The 24,034-nt window shown below is 46.4% G+C and overlaps 1 protein-coding gene across 1 annotated transcript; it reads left to right on the forward strand.

Annotated features, from left to right (window-relative positions):
- Window positions 1-7,997: 7,997 nt before the first annotated feature.
- LOC136357146 (uncharacterized) lies at window positions 7,998-10,360 on the forward strand. Its single transcript, XM_066312031.1, has 2 exons — window positions 7,998-9,743; window positions 9,842-10,360. Exons 1-2 carry the CDS (start codon window positions 7,998-8,000, stop codon window positions 10,358-10,360), a joined length of 2,265 nt encoding a protein of 754 aa, XP_066168128.1.
- The last annotated feature ends 13,674 nt before the right edge of the window (window positions 10,361-24,034 follow it).

A 24,034-nucleotide genomic window follows, 5' to 3' on the forward strand; every position in this document is an offset into this window, starting at 1 on the left:
TTAATTCTATAATTCCTAGATTTTTCTGGGATTTATTTGAGCTAAGGAAGTATTTTTAATAAATGGAATTGCATTTAAGAAATAATTTAAATTGAAAAAGGTTTTAAAAAGTTCTCTTTTGGCTTTGGGCCGAAAGTCGGCCCAAAACCTTCTCTCTCTCTCCCCGGCCCAAGTCGGCCCAGTTCGCAGCCGCCCACGCGCGCGCGCGCGTTCAGTCGCTGACAGGTGGGTCCGTCGTCTTCCTCGGGCCGAAACCCTAGCGCGCCGCCGCCGAGCTGCCGCCGCCGTTCCTTTCCAAATCCGGCCGTTCCTTTCCGTTTCCGGTGAAATTGATTGAGGGGAAACAATCTCCGGGATCTCCTCTACCTTTTGTCCTGTGGAATCATCGGCTAAATCGGTTTGGAAATCGAGGGATTCGAGTTCGAATCGGATCGGGCTCTCTCTCTCCAAGCCGAGCTTTCCTTCGCCGTTGCCGTCGCCGTGGGCCTTCGCCGCCGCCTCCGAGTCCCTTTAAAAGGCTCCCCGGTGTCTCCTCTACCCGCCGCCACCCTCGCCTTCGCCTCTTGTCGCCGGAAAAGCTCTAGCACCGTGTGCCCTAGCGCCGCCGTCGTCACCGTCGCTCCAGCCGTGCGCCGCCGTCGCTCCAGCCGTCGCCGTCGCTCGGGAAGGCCGACGTCGTGTTCGCCGTCGCGTCGCCGTCCTCGTCCTCCCCTTCGCCACCGCCGAAGACCGCCGGAGCGTCATCGCCGTCGTCGACCCGAAGAGCTTCGCCGCTTCCTCCTCGTCGCCGTCGCCGTCCGTTGATCTTCCGCCGTCGTTTTGGTCGCCGGTGAGTCCGCCGTGTCGTCCTGGTGGTTTCCGTTTTCGTCCTCGCGCCGCCGTTCGCCGGCGAGCGTGCGCCGCCCGAGCCGTCTGCCCCGCCTAGCCGCCGCCGCCGTCGGTGACGTCATTGCCGACGCCATCGGGGTCGTCCGCCGTGAGCCGCCGTGGACCCGATCGATCTCGGCCGTCCGTTTGGATTGGATCGAATCTCAGCCGTCCGTTCGCGTGAACCGCCGCCGTGCGCCCGGTCCACCGCAAACCCTAGCCCGCTGACGCAATAAACCTTCTTTTCCTTTTCAAAAATAATTCATTATTGCGTCATAATTCAATTTAAACCGATTTAAGTGTTTTAATCCGATTTAATCTTTAAAAATTCATAACTAATTCATCTTAGCTCCGATTTAGTTGGTTCAAGTCTCTAAATTTTTCTAAAATTGAGATCTACACATTAAAAATATCCACATGTACTGTTCATGCTTGTTTATGTGCTGTTTTATTGAATTTGTTCTTTTCTGCTTAGATTCCGTCGTTTCCGGAGAGTCCGTTTTCGCCGGAGAAGAATTTGAAGAGTTCCAAGGCCAGCAAGGCAAGTCACACAGATCCCAAACAACCCTTTGAGCATGTTGATCCTATTTAAAGCTATTGTTTCTATTCAACTATTGCATTTATTTTCAAATGCCATTGGGTGGAATTAACCTATTGTTTGTTATAGCCCTTTTGTTCTTGATTACCTTATTCCTTGATACCTTGGGTTATTATAACTTGACTAGTTGAGCTTTATGTATTGGTTCAACTAGATATTAGATATAATTGCTTAGCCCTGCTTAGAAACATTAGCTCACTATTGGGATAACTTATGACTCATTATTTAATGATGGCTTAATGATAGTTCACGATGGTCAATCGTGATTAGTTAATTAATTAATGTGCCAACTAAAACCTGGTAATGGTGGGTTGTGAGCACATGGTTTTGATGGTCGTGCTCATGACAATTAAGGACCGGTTCACGAGTTTCGGTTGTGAAACATTAGCCGTGCCAACCACAAGCCAGCATGGGCAACGGCTTTATCTTTTGTATAGCATGGTTCATTGCGGGGCACCAGACTGAGAAGTGGCGGAGATAAGCCCACGGGGGTCGCTGGGGAGTCCATGCCTTGTTTATAAGGGGGTGATTATGATCCAGGAAGGTGCGCTGCAATGGATTGTGTTGTATAAGAGGTATTGTCACAACTCCTTTCCGAGGTACCGTGGTGGTATTGAGGCACATGGTGACATGATGTGGGGTTGTGTCTTGTGGGTACAGTGGTACACCTCTGATCAGAGTAAAACTATTCGAATAGCCGTGCCCGCGGTTATGGGCGGGTCTAACAATGTCTTTCGTGATTAGTCTCACCCTTCTCACCATAATAGAAGATGCTATAACTGGTAAAACTTGATTAGCTCCTGGTTTGGAATGGTATATTCCTGGTTTGGAGATAGAACTGTGCAGCCGGGATGGTTGTTCAGAATGGTTGGGCCTATGCAACAGGGTATGTTGTATAGCGTTGGATTAATATTGTTTAATTACTTAACTGTTTTATTAAATTCTCAAATGTTTGCTAAATGCTGTTTTTACAAATGAAACCCTATTATGCCATCCTTTGTTATCCTGTGCACTTGCATATTTGCTGCGTGGCTTGCTGAGTATGTCATATACTCATCTTGCAATCATTCATCAGAGGAAGAGTTCTACAGTGAAGCTGATGGTGTGGAGGATTAGGTGTAGCCCTGGTCAAGCTGCCTGTGGAGTGGAGCCGTCTGCGCTGTTTATCTTTTTCCGCTGCTTAGATCTTTATTGATTGAGAGGAACTATCTACCTCTGTAATGATATTTTATACGCTTAATAATTAGAGTAATAACTGTACTCTATTATCAATTTGTTATTGTGTGCCTCGGCTGATTCCTGGACGAGGGTTTACACACATATAAGCATTTGGAATTTTGGATAGAAATTCCGGGCGTGACAGTTTTTTAGAGCAGGTACAATAGCAGGCTATAAGCCGGCTGTAACCATATATCGAGAAGAAAAGAGAAGAGAGAGAAGAAAGCGGGCTACAGATTTGTAGCCGGTTGCAACACGGACTCCAAGATATTATGTGTGTATGAGAGGTGGGACCGTGTATTAATGGTGCAGTATATTTTTATAGTTAACTATTGATGAATGGGCTATTAGATTGGCTATAGATGTTTTGGAGCCAGTAGTTGGCTACACTATTGACCTTGCTCTTAAAGTAATCCATTTCCTATCAACAAGCGTGAGACACGTGTCAACCAATTTATTAATCCCGATTATTTTGGGACAGAACCACCCAGTAGTAGTCCGCTAGCGATGGTTTCTAGAATAATGCTCTTTCAGTCCCCTCCTTTACTCATTTTTGGGAGACGGCGGCGACAGACCAAATCGGGCCGATGTAGCAACCCCTGCCGCTCCCTGCCGACGGATCCGTGTGAAAGACTGTCCCAGGTAATTGTTGCGCTCTCTATCAACATTTCTGCTATTTTAAATCTCATTTCTTTTTTATCCCAAAGCGAAGATTGGAGACAATCCCCTTCTTCGTTGCTGACATTACTGTCCCTGCCGCCGGCCGCCACCCCGCCAGATCAGGCCGGGGCGGCACGGATCTAGCGGTCGCCGCCGCCGCCACCGGGGCGACTCCCCTGGCCACCGGAGCAGGCTGGCGAGAAGCCCCGCCGCCGCCATCCTTACGGTCTTTGCTGGCGACCGCTCAGGCAGCGGCGAGGTGGAGGAGGAAGAAGGAGCGGGAAGGGGTGGCCGGACTTGTCGCCTCCGGAGCCGTCCCGGGGGTAGGGCGACGCAAGAGCGTGACGGTTGACGCTGTGAGGTCCCTTCAGCGGTGGGAACTTCATGGCTGCGGATCAATGGAGGCGGTGGCGATGACCACGGATCCTGAGGCGGGGCCCCCATTTGCCACCCCTTATGGCGGATCTGGCTGGTGGCGGCGCGCCAACGGTGTTGCCAGGAGGCCGGTGGCTGGGTGAGCCAGCAAGGCTTCATGGTGGCTGGTGGCCTGGCAGGAGGACGGCGCGGCTGTCAGCGACGGTGCGACGGCAGGGACCTCTAGGGCCGGCGCGACTCGGGAAGGTGGCGACAACGGGCAGCCGAAGAAGGAGAATAGATGGGGACCGACGGCAGCGGGGATGGAGATGATGGCGGGGATGGAAGGCGGCGGCGAGGATGGTGACAGCGGGCCGGATCCAGTCGCGCCGGAGTCGGGCAGATCTGGTGTGAGGCAAGCCCGCAGTGGTGGCGGCGCTGCGGAGTTCGCGGGCTCATGGCGATGGTGGTGGCAGCGACTGGACAGCGGCGACAACAGGTGGCTGGCCAACGGTAGCATCGGCTGCCGGCTACTGTGGCAACGACGCTAGTGGCTAGACGGCGGCGAGGTGGCTGGCCGTCAGCAGCAGCGACTACTGTGGCTGCGATGGGTGGAGGCACGGTGGTGGTGACCGTGACTGCTGGGGGAGGCATGGTGGTCTCAGACGGCTAGCTGGGGGCTTGGCAGATGGCTGCACCTAGCCAGCGCGACAGCGATTGGAGCAAGGGTCGGACTCCGACCATCGGAGGCCGGCTTGGCGCAGAGAGGCGCAGCCGATGGTAGGAGGCCGGACTGGTGCGAGAGGCGCGTCTGGTGGCGGTGCAGGCCGGCTTGGTGCGACAGGCGCGACTGATGGCGGGAGGCCGGACTAGCGCCAGACGCGCGTCTGGTGGTTGAGTAGGCCAGCGGGGCGCGATGAGGCGCGGTCGGTAGTAAAGGAGGCGACCACGATGCAAGGAGGAGCTACTGGTGGGTGTGGCGCGGTCTTCGGCGCAAGAAGGCTGGCTAGCGGGGGGCGCCAGTGCAGTGGTCCCACATGTCGGTAGAGGTTGAGCGGTGTTGGATCATCGGTGGGTCAGCCGTGGACTCGCAGGTGATGAGCGGCGGGTGAAAACCCAGCCCCGCCTTGGCCAGACCGAAAACAATGGTTCATCCCCCCTCCTAAGGGCATTGTCGTGCCGTCTCATCCCTCAAGGGTAGTTGCGGGCGAAAGCCCAGTCTTGGCTCTTTTGAGTCCCTGACAGATGGCGGCGGTGGTTTTCCATCACTTCTCTCCTTGGAGATGTCATTTAGGCATCCCCTTGCTGAAAACCACTCGAACGATTGGTGCAAGCACGCTCTAAGATAGAGTTGGGCTTTGTATTGGTTGTAAGGGCGTTTTTTGTGCGATCTCGTCTATGCTCCTTTGTTGGCCTAGCGGCGGTCGGTCATGGCTAGCGGCAGCCGGTCCGGTACAGCCTTCTCCCGGACCTATGTGTTGGCGCTATCGGTGTGTGGGTGGTGGTATATATTTTTCCTTTTTCCTGGTTACGACCTTCCAAGGTTGTAATCTTGTAATTTTTTTCTGCTCTATCAGTAGAACCGCACCGTCTCGTGTGAGTCGTAAAAAAAAAAAGAAGATAGGAGACAATGCGGAAGAAGGGACATATAAGTAGAAGCATCGGTTATAATTAATCGGGTTAAAGTTTAGCAGAACTGATCGGATGTTTATATTTTTCTTTTCAGCCGCAAGTTGATGAGGGGCTTGCTAATGGGCGCGGGTGCGCTAGCTGCCTAACTGGCGCAGCCACGCACGTCCCAATTCCACCTCTCCTCAACGCTAATAACATGATTAGCATTGATGACGTTAATTAGCGCTAATGATAATTGTTAGTATTAGTTTTTTTAAATAAAATAATACATAAATAGAACTTTTAACTCAGATTTGGAAAACTTTCAACCCGGATTTGAAACTTTCAACCCAGATTTAAAAACTTTCGACTCAGATTTGGAAAACTTTCAATCCAAATTTGAAAACTTTCAACTCAGATTTAAAAACTTTCGACTCGGATTTGAAAACATTAAGTCAAGATTTTTGAAAAACTTTTAACTCAGATTTGAAAATTTTAAAGTCAAGATTTGAATACTTTTAATCCAATTTTTTAAAAAAAATTCAACTTATATTTTGAAACTTTCAAATCTCGATTTGAAAAAATTCAAGTCAAATATTTGAAAACTTTCAACTCGGATTTAAAAACTTTTAACTAAAGATTTGAAAACTTTCAACTCAGATATAAAAACATTCATTTGAAAATTCGAAACATTTAACTCAAATTTGAAAACTTTTATCTTAAAATTCAAAAATTCAACTCAAATCTTAAAAACTTTTAACTCAAATTCAAAACTTTCAACTAAAATTGAAGATGAAAGATTCAACTTCTAAAATAAAAAGATCGCAGAAAAAAAGGCAAAGAGAAACGAAAAAGGCACGTACGTTAGGTTTAGGTTTTTCGAAAAAAAAAATATGGACGTGAACGCCGTCTGCGTGCGTACGAGCCAGCGCTGTGGGCCTTATGGCCTAAACGCGTGCCGCTATCACGCACGCGCGAATTAGCTCTCGCGAGTTGATGAGACCCTGTGTCGTGTTAAAACTTGAAAGCCCCGGCCGCCAGCCCCAAGCCCCCGAAGGCCCGAACGTATCAGATTCCTAGCACAATTCAACTGTGCCCAAAATCATTGTGCCTCCAGCCTCCCCTGGAGGAGGTCGCCCGCCCGCCACCTGCGCCGATCTCCCTCGATCCCGCGAGATCGTCCGTCCTGCTCCTTCCGCCGCATCCTTGTGAGCATCTTGATCATCTCTCTACAATATGCACCTGTTCTCGTATTTGCGTTACCCCTAGCAAGCTTCTGCTGTAGGTCTGGAACGTTAGATCCGCTCTTGGTTTATTCCAATCTGGATGCAAAGAGTTCGTTCCTTTCCCATACGAGACTAATTTCGTCTAATAATACACCTATATCAAAATAATCCGGTATATATTCTCACCGTATTGTGGTACCTTTTCAGCTAATCTATATTTCTATATATGTATTGACCCTGTTTAATTCAGAACTCGACATTTAACTTCCTTGTCCTGATATACAAGCAACTTCGTTCTGCCGTACTCTCTTTTTTTTCGGCGAATTTGAGCTTGACAACCATGGTGATGATGAGCTGCAAGAGGAGGAAGGTTTCACCAGCCAGTGGTGCTGGTGCACCGGTAGTGCTGCCAGAAGAGATGATGATTGAGGTGCTCCAGTGGCTGCCCGTCGAATCCGTCCTACGTTTTCGAGCCGTCTGCCGATCCTGGGCCACGGCTCTCTAGGACAAGGAATAATATACGCACGCATGGAATGCCTGTTGGGTTATTTCCGGTCGTGACAGGAGCGGCGACAGGTGGCAGGCCGATGGGCGGGCTAGGGTTTGGGATTAGGCAACCAGCTGTGGCAGACCGTCAGCGGCGGGGCTAGGTTTCTTCTTTTTGAGAATTTTATTTTTTTCACAATATTTTGATTTTCATGCGGTTGGCTTAAGCGCCCGCATGAAAATTTTTTTTTTTCGCATGTGGTTGGGCTGAACGCATGCAAAATCCTGATTTTTTGAGCGTATGCCTATCCCCATGGGCCTTATGCAAAAATGAAATCTGTAGTGAGCAAAGCTTATTGGATGTTTAGATTTTTCTTTTCAAGCCGCAAAATTTGATGAAACCGTGTGGTGTTACAACTTACAAGCCTCGGCCACCAGCCCAAAACGTGTCAAATTCATCTGTGCCGAAAAATATTGTGCCTCTCCCCCTCGAGTATCTCTCCTCCCCGTCGGCCCGCGAGGGAACTTCGCCCGCCACCTGCGCCGATCTCCATCAATCTCGCGAGCAGGAGCATCCTGGTGAGCATCTCGATCGATCATCTCTCTACACAACACGCACCTGTTCTCGAATTTGGTTTACCTCTAGGGCAAGCTTCTGTTCTAGGTCTGGAAGGTTGAAGCTTTTTTCTGAACCTCCATGTCCACGTTAGATCTGCAATTTGGATGCAAAGAAGAGTTCGTTCCTTTCCCGTATGAGTCTAATTTCGTCTAATAATACACCTATATCAAATTATTATCAATCCGTTATATATTCTCACCGTATTGTGCATTGGACCTTTTCGGCTAATTAATTTATATTTCTATATGTATTGACCCTGTTTAATTCAGAACTCAACATTTACCTTCCTTGTCCTGATATACAAGCAACTTCGTTCTGCCGTACTTTTTTTTTTTGGCGAATTTGAGCCGATGTATCCATGGTGATGATGAGCTGCAAGAGGAGGAAGGTTTCACCAGCCAGTGGTGCAACGGTAGTGCTGCCAGAAGAGATGATGATTGAGGTGCTCCAATGGCTACCCGTCGAATCCGTCCTACGTTTTCGAGCCGTTTGCAGGTCCTGGGCCACGGCTCTCTCTTCCGACCAATTCCGCGGTTTCCACACGGCCAAGAACAAGATCAAGCCGTTGCCACCCAAGCTGTTCTTCGTCTCGCAGACCGCGGGATTCGGCTCCACATCGGTGCACACATCCTCGCCGCTGTCGCGGTCAGTCCCCGGCGGTGACAATCATCGTGATCTGCTCTTCAATCTGGACAATGTGCGCGGCGATTTCATGGCCATGACGCCTACACCGTGCCATGGCCTCACCCTTCTGCACGATGCTATGGGACTAGAGTACTACGTTCTCAATGCGGCAACCAGGTCGATCAGCCGTCTGCCACCTTGCCAAACCGTGCCATCTGGATCTGCTGGACTGGGATTCGATGCCCGGACAGGGGAGTACAAGGTGGTTAGGCTGTTTCGAGAGATAATTTCTGGAGAACCGCATACCAAGTGTCAGATATACACTCTAGGGGGCAAGCATGGTGACTCATGGAGGCCAGCTAGTGGAGGTGTACCTTTCAAATTCCGCACTGCTGGAACTTATTCTATTTCAGCTTCACAACAACATAAACTTCTTCCAGTGTTTGTGGATGGGTTTCTTCACTGGCTTACTGGCTCTTTGTTCTCTTTCTTGAGGCCACATGCTGCCATCTTATCCTTCTCTGTGACAGAAGAGACATTCAGATTGGTCAGGTCACCGCCCTTTCAGGTTTCAGGAGTGCACTTGGTGGATCTCTCTGGTAACCTGTGCATGGTCCGGGACCTTCGTCGCATGTCGTCTACGCTGGAGATTTGGAAGCTGAATGATCTTTACTCCAGTGATTGGTCATTGGAGCATCGCATCGATTTGTCGACGGAGCATGTTGCCCGAGATTTAATGAAACCAGATTTTATCAGAGTTATTGGTTCTGCTGGCAGTAGTGGTATGTCAGGGAAGAAGAATGTAATCATTGCTACATCCAATCGCAAGGCGATCGCCTATGATCCTACATCTGAAACACTAGAAACAATCCTTGAGATCAAGGGAACTCCTTTGCCTTACCAAACTGCACGTTCTGCTCTTGGACTGATCAGTTTGTTTGAAGACAGTCTTGCTCCTGTGTGTAAAACCAATGAAGAGATAGCATTGTCATCTCCCCTTGCCAAGGTGATAAAGGAGGCCCTACTACGGCTTCCGGGTGATTATGCCGTGCAGTTCAAACTTGTCTCTAAGCAGTGGCATAGATTTATTGAAAGTTGGAGCTTCGCTCGTGGATACCACATGTATAACAACAGGGACAGGAGGCCAAAGATCAGGCTTGTGGGCATGGGCACAGGTGGATCATCAGGTTTTAGTTTTGCCAGCATAGAAAAATTGCTTCAAGAATCTCCTAGTAAAGATACATGGCTTGATGCAAAGGTGGTTTGCTCCAAGCCTTGCCATGGGATGAATCTCATAAGCACTGAGCTGGAGGATTATCTATACAACCCTTGTACAGGTTACCGCTATGTCCGCAGTACCCGAGGGGCTCTTGTCTACATTCCAAATAGAATACCTAGTGATAGATTTCGTCACGATCATGCTTTTACTACCGGTAATAAGAATGTCGGCCTGGGGTTCGATCCACTGATGCAGGAGCATGTCATTTCTATCAGTGGAGAAACTTCAAAACCTGTCGTTACAACATAACATGCTCGCTTTTTACCTGTAAATCGCGTCACACGTGTGATTTTTTACAGCCGCCTCTGCCTGTGAATGACATGCCTCCGGCTTACTTGGCTGGATTTCTGTACTGGATGAGTGAGCCAAGGTTGAGCCAGAGTAAGACAAGCGCCATTCTCTCGTTCGAGATCGCGACCAAGACATTTGTTGTCATCCAGTGCCCTTCGTGTGCTCTAACAAGACACAACAGAAGCCCTTGCGAATCATTTGTGGTAGAGCTTGAAGGAATGCTTTGCGTTGTTCTCGCTAATCCGTTTGAAGAGGAATTGGATATTTGGAAGATGGAGCATGGTCAATGGGATAGAGCATACAGAGTGTGTCTGAAAGGTTGGCCTGGTTATTCCCTTGGAGCTAATGTCGTGGTTCCGATGGCTGTTGATCCGAAGGATGGAAGGATTCTGCTCAACACAGGGAGTAAATTGGGTCTCTATGATCCAACGAAGCGGGTTATCGAAAACCTGTATGATCTTGATGAGGTGCTGCGTGTCAAACAGACAGATGAGACGCTGCATGTCGAAGATAAAGAAAAATCTTAGCAGATCCAAGTCCATGATGGTTCCCAGTTAAAATGTCAGCATTCTGTCAGGAAGTTTCGCATATGGCTGTCACCTCTAGAACATGACAGGTTCTCTTATGATGCGCCTGCACCCGCTTCATCTAGGAAGAATTCTGCTTGCTCCAATGACACTGAGATTATGCCCTTTGTTCCTATTTTGTATGAGGATAGTCTTGCGGGTTATCGCCTTGACATCAAACCAAGGTGCTTATTTCGATAAGCCATCACACGTTCGGTGGCAGAGAGTCTTGTTAGCCATAGTCTTAAAGTTCGATGGCGCTGGTACGGCTGGTTTCTTTATCGATAGAGTTTTCTGCGGAGCAGCGACTCGCGGCCTGACGCTCCGGAAGAAAGCATCTGGATTTTCTTTGAAGTTTTCCGGCAAGTTGAAACCAGTCATGCACTACCCTGTTTTCACAAAAAAAAGTGAAAACAACCAATGTTAGCATGCAAAGGAAAATGATTATACAGAGGTAAATATAAAGTATTATTGCAGGTAATCTCTATTATGAATCTTCCCTGGCAACGGCGCCAGAAATGCTTGTTGGTATTTCTTAACGTCATTACTAGAAATATAATTCCCAGCAATAGCGCAGAAATACTTCTGTTATTTTATGGTTACAGAGTTCATCCGCAAGCGCACGGATATACCATTGTAGCATTTCACCCGAGAGTATTCCAAGGGTATCGTATTTATTTTATCCCGTGGGAAGATCATGTAGAGAGAACTTGACTAATAATTTATATATTAGTTGTGATAATCATATTCTAAGCAGGGGTTAAGATAATCCAAGGGTAGAGTGACACACAAGCTCTAGCTACTCATTCTCATAATATATTATCTAAGCTAAGCGGAAAGAAAAGAGAGAGAAAATCTATTCCTATACTTCTAATGTACATAGTGTACATACATTCTAGTTAACCGATATACTAGCTAATATCCTCTATCCGATGCCCTCCTGGTACTTTGAGAAGCCACCCCTGACTGCCGAGTTCCTTATGACAGCCCGTTATGACCATACAACCGGAGCTAAATACGGGGGAATACCCTCCCCAGGGAATTAACTTAGGATTATATACCGGCGTGGAGGAATACCCATACTGAGCTGTCACCATCAGCGGTCCACCTCTCATCCGCAGTATATAATCCCAAATAATGATATCCCGTAATCTATACACCACGCCTAAACTACCAGATACTACTCTAATATCATCGTCATGACATAGAGTAATTGCATATGCAAACATTATACCCGCACCAAAGCATCTCCCAGATAAGCTAGCTGTATATTCAGTATAACATGAACATAATGTAAAGTAGGTACTCATATACTCAGAAAGTATTTCAATACCATAAATGTATATAGAAGAGTATTCTAATAAAAGTAAAAAGCCTACAAAAGAGGAAAGGAGAGCTACTAGAGCCATACCCGAACTCTTCCGAAGGCTTCCGGACTCCTGATTTCTATTGTATTCCTATTCCACCAGCTAGATACTACTAAACTAAATTTGAGAGAAATGAGAGAGCTCTTGCTTGAGGTATGTGTTGAAGTGAAGATAGTGAACTCCTTAAATAGGCAGGTAATGATGGTTATGGTGGTTGGAAAGGTCGGTAATACCCTCCAACCACCATAGGGAGTTAATCTCTACCGTTCCCTCGAAACCCTGCATCCATCAGCGTTGGCATTGGTTCGGTCGAACCCGAACCCTGGGCTGGCCCAACCAGCCCACAAGTTGGCTAGTGACCTCCTCTGGTGTTCCTCTCCATAGACTTGTGAATTTTGGCCCAGTGTGTCGTGTCAATTCTGAGTTCTTGGCCCATTCATACATAAGTCTGGTTTTTGATATCGTCCGATTGATTTATCGTCTAAGTTGATGTCGATTCTCCTCCACTTTATTGTCATTCTCTGCAAAAGGTTATTATACCTAATACTAGTGGAATATTATTATTCTAACAGATATATGCATTGCAAGCATCACTAGTTCTCTTCTATTTTGGTAATATTGACGGTCGAAACTGATCAATAATGACCGTCAACACCAAGAGAAGGGGATGACCTGCAAAGCTTGGGCCAACTGATGGGTTTGCTTGGCATAGAACTGGCAAGCCTTGCATCACCTGACCCAGTCCTGGGCATCCTGGAGTGTAGCTGGCCACTAAAATCCTTGACGGAAGGCTTTACCGACCAAAGTGCGCGAGGCCGAGTGGGCCCCGCATTTTCCCTCGCGGGCGTCGGTGATAAGCTCTACGCCTTGCTCCCGAGAGATACATTTCAAGAGGACCCCATTGGCGCCGCTCCGGTAGAGGGTCCCTTCTACAAGCATGTACCGTTTGGAGATGTGCGCGAGCTTTTCGGCTTCGGCGCGATCCTTAGGAAGAGTGTGATTGTCGAGGTATGCCCGGATGTCGGCCATCCAGGCGACCTGACATGGGGGGTCGGGGTTGACCCCCTCGGGCCCCGAGGCCTGTGGCTCACCAGGCGTCAGGGTGGGGGTCGCGGCGTTAGGCACCCTCGGGGGGTCCGAGTGCGCCGACGGCTGTGTGAGATTTTCTTCAAAGGCCCCTGGGGGAGTGGGGCTCGTGCTGACGCCATGCGCGACAACTCATCGGCGACTGCATTGTCGCGCCTGGGAACGTGTCGGAGCTCGAGCCCATCGAAGTGGCGGTCCATGCGTCGAACTTCGTGGACGTAGGCGTCCATCTGCTGGTTGGTGCATTGGTACTCCTTAGATAGCTAGTTCACGACCAGCTAGGAGTCGCCCAGAACTAGGAGGCAGTGGATGCCCATTCCTGCCGCGGCCCTCAGTCCCGCTAGGAGTCCTTCGTATTCCGCCATATTGTTCGTGGCTCAGAAATCGAGACGAACGACGTACAAGGATAGTCTTGCTAGTTATCCCCTTGCCATCAAACCAAGGTGCTTATTTCGATAAGCTATCACACATTTAAATGTAATCAAGTGAGCTCTGTTGCAGCCTTTACATCGGCGCAGTTTTGCTTTTACTTTCTAACATTTGTGCTTGAGTGTTAGCATATCATGTAGTGCTGCTAGCTAGTGTGCATAGAAAGTTAGAAACTATATTTCTTTTATTTTCCACAGGTATTACAGAATCTGGTTTGATTTTGACAAAGCCATGTATGTCACTAACATTGTAACAGGTACCTCACGACTCAGTTACGGTCTCAAAGAGGTTCTTTTTGCAGGTACATTTTAATGAGATTTTGTCTCAATAGGGCCTCTCCAATCTGTTCATCACATGAATTGGAATCAACCTTGTAGAATTTCTTTAGTTCTTGGCTACCTTTAGATACCAACTGGTCTGACTTCAGTCTCGTATCTCTCATACATTGCAGGGAAACTTGAGAGCACGACAATTTTCAGATCTTCCCCAAATGCAATGTTTGAAATTTGGTACTAATGGTGACTTCTTCAGAAAATAGACATTTATTCGTGAGACGTTTATTGGGGGACCAAAAGATGCATTGATCTTTTTTCCTTAGAAAATAGGCATGAGAGACGTTGGGAGTTCTTTTAATTTTTTCATTGCTGCAGTTTCTGTCCTGGCTGGCTGTTACTACTATGGTGAATTGAGGCATAGAGCGACACTGCAGACCTAACCACTATGGTGAATTGAGGCATAGAGCGACACTGCTGACCTAACCAAATTTTGCTACTTACTCTAACTTTTAAAATCTATCTTTCTAAAGATGGTCGTCTCGAGCCATCCCATTAGGCCACATGGCAGTGTTAAACTTTGAGATAAATCTAAAAAAACTATACATAAAAAAGTAGCAAAAAATAAAAGACACAACCTAGAGACTTCCCAATTATCTATCCTTTTTAGATAAATATAGAATATTTATAAAAAAATTTATCTATCCTCTTTGAGATAAATCTAGAATACTCATACAAGAAGAAATACCGAGAAGCAAACAAAATATCTTTCCCCTTTGCATCTATCTATCTCCTGTTGATTGGTTTCATGCCAGCTGATTGACTTGAGCGACACGTGGCGAGATACAAGCGGCGGAAAGATCGTCGGGTAAGAAACCATCTATAAAACAGACAATCTTAGGATGGTGAAGAAGAGCCGCTCCATGTGCATCTCGCAAGTTAGGATGGTGAATTGAAAAGAAAAAAACAAGAAGAAGAGCGGAAAGATCGTCGGGTAAGAAACCATCTATAAAACAGACAATGTTAGGATGGTGAAGAAGAGCCGCTCCATGTGCATCTCGCAAGTTAGGATGGTGAATTGAAAAGAAAAAAATAAGAAGAAGAGCCTCTCCATGTAGTTGGGCCACATGGCACCACAACCCAACAGTGTGTGATCGGACCAGTGCAAACATGTAAAAGAGGGAAAAAAGAAAAAATAAAGAGACAAAAAATTACTTTTTAAAATTCTTCACAAATTATCCAGGGCAAGTATTGTGACCACATATCTTATGTTTCGAGAAACTAAAAATAATAGATAGAAAACTAAATGACAGAAATATCTGCTCCTTCTTTCTAATATTGAATCAAACTCTATAATCCTAATAACTATTTTTTAAATATTGTTTTTTTTTGCTTACATTATAAAATAAATAATATCTAGATCTTTCAAATTTTAGAAAAGGCAACGATTATGATAAAACAAAATATCTAAATTTTTATGCCAAATCTAAACACAAGGATACTCAAAATCGTAAAGAAGAATTGAAATATTAGTATGTTAATTATGTGGTTTTTAGAAATCATACACACAGGCTAATCAACTGACACTGGTGGAGAAACCATCTTTCGTCGGTCGGCCGATTTCCACAATAGTCCCGGATGCAATAAAAACCGGGGCTAAAGATCATCTTTAGTCCCGGTTCGAATGCTGTCAGGGCCTGTCAGGCCCCCCCGGGATCTTTAGTCCCGGTTGGTAACACCAACCGGGACTAAAGATCGTAACTTTAGTCCCGGTTGGTAATACCAACCGGGACTAAAGATCCCGGTGATCTTTAGCCCCGGTTGGTGCTACCAACCGGGACTAAAGTCCCACCCCTATATATATGTCTTCTTCCTCCTCCAGCTGCCCGAGTAAGCTTCAAAATTTCTTCAAAAAAGAGGGGAGGTCATGCCAAAATTTCTATTGAATTTATTTTGGTGATTACATACAAATCGGAGGTGCCTAAAAGGTTTGCAACTTCATCCTCCAATGTTTTTTTTTGTCATACTACATTTGCACCTATGTTTTGCACACTTTTTTTGTCTCCAAAATTTAGTTGTAAGTTGATGAGAGAGAAAATGTGTGTGGGGAAGAAAGAATATATAGAAATTTAGTTCATTTGCTAAACAAGTTTTTATAAAATAGTTGAGAAGGAAAACTCTAGTGAAAATTAATCTTAAATAATAGAAAACAAACTAAAATGAAAATTAAAAGAAGTAAAACACATTAAAATTAGTTTAAAACTTTACAAATAGTTTTTAAGAATTATTTGGTGTAATATTTTATGATTTTTGTATGAATAAAGATATCTTATAATTATTGTATGACTGTCATTATTGTAAGAATAATTATTTGTGTACGGTTTTTTTGACTCATGTAGATGGATCGGCAATGGATGTACGCTGACCGGCGGTCCAAAGAGTTTATTGACGGCGTGCACTATTTTTTGAGAGTGGCCGAAGCTAACAGGAAAAGGGGTTTTATTTGTTGTCCATGCAATAAGTGTAAGAATCAGAAGGAGTATTCTGCATCCAGGACTATTCATTTCCACTTGTTTGAGTCGGGGTTCATGCCAAGCTATAATTGTTGGACATCCCACGGAGAGCAAGGTGTTGAAATGGAAGAAGATGAAGTGGAAGACGACAATATTCCGGACTTTGCTCAGTTTGTTGGATTTGAAGGAAATCAAACGGGCGAGGAGGAAATAGCTGCTGATGGTAACGACGTTGCGGATGATCTTGGTCAGATGTTGCAGGACGCCAGGGAGGACAGCGAAAGTGAAAAGGAGGCCCATAAATTGGACAAGATGTTGGAGGACCACAGAACTTCGTTGTACCCAAGTTGCGAGCAGGGGCACAAAAAGTTGGATACCACTCTGGAGTTGTTGCAATGGAAGGCAAAAAATGGGGTTAGTGACAAGGCATTTGGCGATTTATTGAAACTCGTCAAGAACATTCTTCCGGGGGGAAAGAAATTGCCCGAGACAACGTACGAGGCTAAGAAGATAGTCTGCCCGTTAGGACTGAAAGTTCATAAGATTCACGCATGTCCGAACGATTGTATCCTATATCGCGGTGAGGAGTATGAGAACCTAGAAGCATGCCCTGTTTGCAAAGCACTACGATACAAGATTAGACGGGACGATCCAGGAGAAGTTGACGGGCAGCTAACAAAGAAGAGAATTCCTGCTAAGGTGATGTGGTATTTTCCTATAATACCACGGCTAAGGCGTTTGTTCAGGAACAAGGGGAATGCTAGAATGTTGCGATGGCACGCTGAAGAGCGTCAACATGACGGGATGCTGAGACACTCAGCCGATGGTTCGCAGTGGCGAAACATCGACAGAAAATTTAAAGAATTTGGAAAGGACGCACGAAACATACGGTTTGGTTTGAGTACGGATGGCATGAATCCTTTTGGAGAGATGAGCAGCGGCCATAGCACTTGGCCCGTTACGATGTGTATCTACAACCTCCCCCCCTGGCTATGCATGAAGAGGAAGTACATAATGATGCCGATTATTATTCAAGGCCCCAAGCAACCTGGTAACGACATCGACGTGTACCTAAGACCACTGGTCGAAGATCTTAAACAGTTGTGGAAGAAGGAAGGTGTCCCCGTGTGGGACGAGGACAAACAGGAGGAGTTTAACCTACGAGCGCTGCTGTTCGTAACCATCAACGATTGGCCTGCACTTAGCAACCTATCCGGACAGTCCAACAAGGGGTACAAGGCTTGCACTCACTGTATGGATGAAACAGAAAGTACGTATCTTAAGCACTGTAGGAAGGTTGTATACATGGGTCATCGTCGATTCCTTGCAGCAAACCACCCGGTACGGAAGAAAGGCAAGCACTTCGAACATAAGGCCGACCACCGTACGAAGCCTAAACATCGCAGCGGGAAAACAGTGTTTGCTATGGTTAAAGATCTTAAAGTAGTGTTCGGAAAGGGGCCTGGAAGCCAGCATATAGAGAGCGAAGATGGTCACGCGGCGATGTGGAAAAAGAACTCTATATTTTGGGAGTTACCATATTGGGAATTCTTGGACGTACGCCACGCAATCGACGTGATGCACCTCACTAAGAACCTTTGCGTAAACCTTCTTGGCTTCCTAGGTGTATACGGAAAGTCGAAAGATACACTGGAAGCACGTAATGATCTGAAGCATATGGAACAACGCGGCGACCTTCACCCGGAACCAAAGGAGAAAGGAAGCCATTACTTGAGTCCAGCCAGCTACACTCTTAGCAAGGTAGAGAAGGAAAGTATGTTTGAATGCTTGGAGAGCATAAAGGTACCGTCTGGATACTCCACGAATATCAAGCGAATAATAAGCACGAAGGAGAAGAAGTTCACAAACCTAAAGTCTCATGACTGTCACGTGTTGATGACACAACTGCTACCAGTTGTAATAAGGGGTATCCTTCAAGACAATGTCCGGGCAACAATAACAAAGCTATGTGCATTCATGAACGCAATTTCGCAGAAGGTCATCGATCCGGATAGATTAGATGCCCTTCAGAATGAAGTGGTGCAATGTCTCGTCAGTTTTGAGTTGATATTTCCACCTTCATTTTTCAATATAATGACGCATCTGCTTTGTCACCTTGTGAAAGAGATCCGTATTCTCGGGCCTATGTACCTACACAACATGTTTCCTTTCGAGAGGTACATGGGCGTTCTGAAGAAGTATGTTCGTAACCGTGCTCGTCCAGAGGCAAGCATCGCTAAGGGTTATGGAACAGAGGAGGTCATCGAATTTTGCGTAGAATTTATCGAAGACCTTCGCCCAATCGGGGTACCTGAATCACGCCATGAAGGGAGACTACGGGGAAAGGGAACTCTCAGAAGGAAAGCAATTATGACGGTAGACAACAATTTATTCCGTAAAGCCCATTTCACTGTTCTGCAACACTCTTCATTGGTAGCTCCTTACATCGAGGAGCACTTGGCTCTAGTTCGCGCCAGGAACATCGGTAAGTCCGATGCATGGATTACACGGCATCACATTGATACTTTCCCCGCGTGGCTACGACAACATCTCATGGGTAACGAGTCGATCAACCAACAACTTGCCTTCCTGGCGAGGGGACCGTCTTGGTCGATCGCGACATTCCAGGGATATGAGATCAATGGGTACACATTCTACACGAGAGCCCAAGACATGAAGAGCACGAACCAAAACAGCGCTGTTTGTGTCGATGCCATGGGACACGATGGAACAACTGCCACGTATTACGGTGCCATCGAGGACATACGGGAACTTGACTATGGTCCTCTCAAGGTTCCTCTGTTCCGGTGCCAATGGGTTAGGTTGACTGGTGGAGGCGTAATGATTGATGACAGTGGGATGACAACTGTTGACCTTAACAAGGTTGGATACTCGGACGAACCTTTTGTCCTTGCCAATGATGTAACGCAAGTCTTTTTCGTGAAGGACATGTCTAGCAAAGGAAAGAAGGGCAGAGGGCCTGATGAGCCTAAGCGTCAAGTGGTTCTCCCAGGCAAAAGAAAAATCGTCGGAGTTGAGGACAAGACTGACGAGGATTACGATCAGTTGGATGGGCAACCCCCTTTCACGGTGACGATTGACCCTAGCATCCTCCTATCAAATGAAGACACCCCTTACTCACGCAGCGATCACAAGGAGGGAACAATAGTGAGGAGAAAGTACGTGCGGTCAACCGTCACCGCCGATGTAATGCCGTAATTATTGTGTACACGATGTAAACTATTTTGGATGTATTGATTATCCATATAAATCAATTGATGTATGGCATATGTTAATTACGCACGATTATTAGAGGTTTCAACAAGTTTAAATCATGTATATGCTAGTTATATGTGATACTTACAATTTTTAAAAGTTTTAAATCACACAGGTGGCAATTTCATATGTATGTTAATTAGAGTTTTTAACATTTAATTTACTAGCATTCATATGCTAATTATAATTGACTAGAGGATTTTTAAAAGTTTTAAATCACGCAAGTGGCAATTTCATATGTTAATTAGAGTTTTTAACATTTAATTTACTATCATTCATATGCTAATTATAATTGACTGGAGAATTTTTAAAAGTATTAAATTTAATATATTTTTAAAACTATCATTCATATATTAGAGTTTTTCACAATTTAATTTACTATCTTTCATATGCTACTTATACATGACTATTCGAATTTTTAAAAGGTTTAAATCATGCATGTGGCTTTTACATATGTTAATTAGAGTTTTTAGAATTTAATTTAATATAATTCCTACGGTAAGTATATATGATGATTACAATTTTTATTAATTTTAAATCATGCAGTATGTACATACATATCTTAATTAGAGTTTTTACCAATATAATAATATTATTCATATATATGCTAAGTATATATATATATTGGAATTTTTATTAATTATAAGTCATATATTTGCTTATTACGATTTATCCACTTAATTTATTACAGACAAAAATAATTTTTCGAAGTAATTGTCATTAATCTTTGTACTTTAAATAATGTTAATGCATTAACTTCTATTTTATAAACACATATGTAAGCGAAAATCATATGCAGTGCTGTAATCTTTAGTCCCGGTTCTTAACCCTAACCGGGTTTAAAAATAATTTCGAAATAGCGGGAAAAGATATTTACTCCCGGTTGTTGAGAACAACCGGGACTAAAGATATCTTTAGTCCCGGTTGTTCTCAACAACCGGGAGTAAATATCTTTTCTTTACTCCCGGTTGTTCTCAACAACCGGGACTAAAGATATCTTTAGTCCCGGTTGTTGAGAACAACCGGGAGTAAAGATCCGGGGGTATATATATTCCCGGTGCGCCCTCGTCTTCTTCACCAACACTTAGACGTTTTCGGCCGATCGATCTCTCTCGGCCTCTCTCCTTCGCCGCCACTGCCTAGGGCAAATCCCCGCGCCGACGCCGCCGTATCTCGCCGTCGTCTCGAGCTCGTCGTCCTCGCCGCCGCCTCCGCCTCCTCCGCTGCCGCCGCATCTCTAGGGTGAGAGCCGCCGCCGCCAGATCTCCCTTTATCTCGATCTCTCCGATCTCGATCTCTCTCCGTCGCGCCGCCCGCCACGAGACGACGCGCCACGACGACGACGCGCCACGCCGACGCCGCGCCAAGCCGCCGCCGGCACGCCACGCCGCCGTCTTCGCCGCCGCGCGCGCAATGCCGCCGCCGGCACGCCACGCCGCCGCCGCCGTCGCCACGCCGCCGTCGCCACGCCGTCACCACGCCGCCGCCGTCGCCACGCCGCCGGCGCCACGCCGTCGCCACGCCGCCGCCGTCGCCACGCCGTCGCCACGCCGCCGCCGTCGCCGCCGCCGCCACCACGCCGCCGCGCCAACCGCCGCCCCGATGCCGCCACACCGCCGTTAACGAACGAGAACGAGAACGATCGAACGAACGAGAGCGAGAACGAACATGTCAACGTACGTTGCCGTGAGAACGTGAACGAGAACGAGAACGATCAAACGAACGAGAGCGAGAACGAACACGTCAACGTACGTTGCCGCGAGAACGTGAACGAGAACGAGAACGATCGAACGAACGAGAGCGATAACGAGAACGATCGAACGAAGACAAGTGAGAACGAGGGAACGAACGTGAATGAGAACAAGCGAACGAACGTGAACGAGAACGAGCGAACGAACGAGGACGAACGTTAACGTGAAATGCAATATATATATATATATATATATATATATATATATATATATATATATCTATATATATATATATGTATATATATATATATATATCTATGTATATGTTACTTCGCATTTATCCTAATACATCTTTTTGTATCTTGCAGAAAAGACGTGTTGTCGGAGTCGTCCGTCAAGCCTGAGTGGAAGAGCTAGCCCTAGAAGGAATTGGAGCAGGCAAGTGAGGTAATAATATAAATGATTGTTATATTTGTAATGCAATTAATTAAGATTATTAGACCTGTAATTAGACTTATCATATAAGATTGTGTAGTGTTCTAATATTATTTGAGTTTTAATATAAGATTACTTTATTTGTAATTAGACTTAGTATGTAATTATTGACTACGGAAGTGGTGCGACAAGTAGCAATTGACTATTGTAGTCTTAATTAGACTTAGCATATACGCACGAAACACTTAGCATACATGACTATTTTAGTCTTAGCATGTAATATTATTTGAGTTTTAATATAAGATTACTTTATTTGTAATTAGACTTAGTATATAATTATTGACTACGGAAGTGGTGCGACAAGTAGCAATTGACTATTGTAGTCTTAATTAGACTTAGCATATACGCACGAAACACTTAGCATACATGACTATTTTAGTCTTAGCATGTAATATTATTTGAGTTTTAATATAAGATTACTTTATTTGTAATTAGACTTAGTATATAATTATTTACTAGCTAGGGTTGTATAATATACGTCACCTAGACTTAGCTTATATCACGATTTGTAATTAGACTTAGCACGTAAGGTTGTGTAGGGTTCTAATGTACGACATTTACACTTAGCATACATGACTTAGATTGTTAAAACATAAATGTCTCGTGACTTAGCAGATGTTTCTTGTATCAACAGATGGCTGACCGCGATGAGGAACAGATATTGTACGATACAATCGCGGAGGGAAGCAGCCAGTACTGGAATGAAGAAGAGGGGAACGAGGATCCAAACCAGTACTTGAACGAGGAAGGGAACGTGGAGAGGGATGCGGAGGGGAACCAGCAGGGGCACGTGGAAAGGGATGTGGAGGGGAACCAGGAGGAGGAGGCTAGTGGTAGTCAACCCTCCGTTGGACAGAAGAGGGCATGCGGGCAACGAGGTGCAGCGAAGAAGCTTGAGGGTCGGCACATCATAACGGAAGTGGAAGAAGATGGACGTCCTAGTGCCCCGGCCGAAGCCGCCAAGAACTATGTACGTCACAGCGGTTGGGTTGTGCGGGATAACGTGCCTGTCAGTAGGGTGTACTGGCGAAGAACAAGGGCACGCGGAGATCATGAGAGCTTTGTCCCAGATTCGGAGAAAGAGATGCTGTGGACCACAATGCTCGAGACATTCACCCTTCCTGCGGGTACAGAGGACAAAGTGAAAAGGTGGACTCTGAAGAAAATGGCAGAACAGTTTCAGAGCTTCAAGGGAGATCTGTACCAGAAGTATATACTGAAGGGGCAGACACCGAACTTCGACACATTCCCAAAGCTAAGGGATCACTGGGACGAGTTCGTTGCATATAAGACAGGTGAACAAGGGCAGGCGATGATGGAAAGAAACAAAGAAAATGCCGCCAAGAAGAAGTACCATCACCACTTGGGGTCAGGAGGCTATAGCGTCGCGATGCCGAAGTGGGAGGAGATGGAGGCTAGCTTGATTGAGAGGGGTATCGAACCGGCAACAGCCAATTGGCCGGAACGATCGAAGTTCTGGTACTATGCTCACGGTGGAACGCTCAACCCAGCTGATGGCTCACTGGTCTTCGGCGTTCAGATACGAGAGGCTGCGCGACGACTAACAGATGCAGTGGAAGCCTCCTCTCAGGGCACGTTCTGACCCGACAGAGATAGGGACGAGCTGACACTCGCCCTGCAGACTCCAGAGCATCCAGGATGAACACGAGGGAAAGGGGTGATTCCTTGGAAGATTGGTTTCAAGGAGGACATCCACACGTACAGGAGTCGGATGAGGAGCAAGAGAGATACCGAGGCGAAGATTGCAGACCTAGAGTTCCGGGTATCGAGCTACGAACTCAACATGCAAGAGGAGGTGGCAAGGAAGGTTGATGAACGCATGGCCGCACATCGGTCCCATGATCCCCAGCCGACCATTCCTCCTGCAATGGTGAGCCCGTCAGGAAACCGTAGCAGCTGCGCCTCAACGGGGCAGGTAGGATCACAGAGCATGGACGCCATGCAAACACAGGACGAATCGACCTGTCCCGTTGATGACATCACTCAGCGGACACCATGTGAGCTGCATATTCCTTTGAAGAACTTATCAATAAAGGTAAGATTTAGCCATTCCGCTAGTTGCTGCTTATATATGTTGATTACTAATAAATAATCTCTCACAACATGAAGGTGGCGTCGGGCATGGCCATCCCAACGGACCCTTCAGGTACTTACCACTGCAGGCCGATTCCAGCAGGATACTCGAAGGTCGAAGTTGACTTGGTCGAAGGCGCGTACGAGGACCTCGAGCTGGATTACCCTGGAGGAGACGGTGAGACGCATCTACGAGACACAAGCCATGCCATTATTCTATGGCGCAGGCGGTACATCATCCTCCCTGGGCGACAAGCGGCGTCTCGTGCACCATCTCCTCCGGCTCCGCCATCTCCTCCTCAAGATCCTGCACCGTCTCCTCCTCATGCTCCGCCAGCACCGACTCCTCCTCAGGATCCTGCACCGACTCCTCCTCGGGCTCCTACACCTACTCCTCCGCAAGCTCCTCTTC

Source organism: Oryza sativa, chromosome 7 (genome assembly GCF_034140825.1).
Source record: "Oryza sativa Japonica Group chromosome 7, ASM3414082v1".
Taxonomy (NCBI): Eukaryota; Viridiplantae; Streptophyta; class Magnoliopsida; order Poales; family Poaceae; genus Oryza; species Oryza sativa.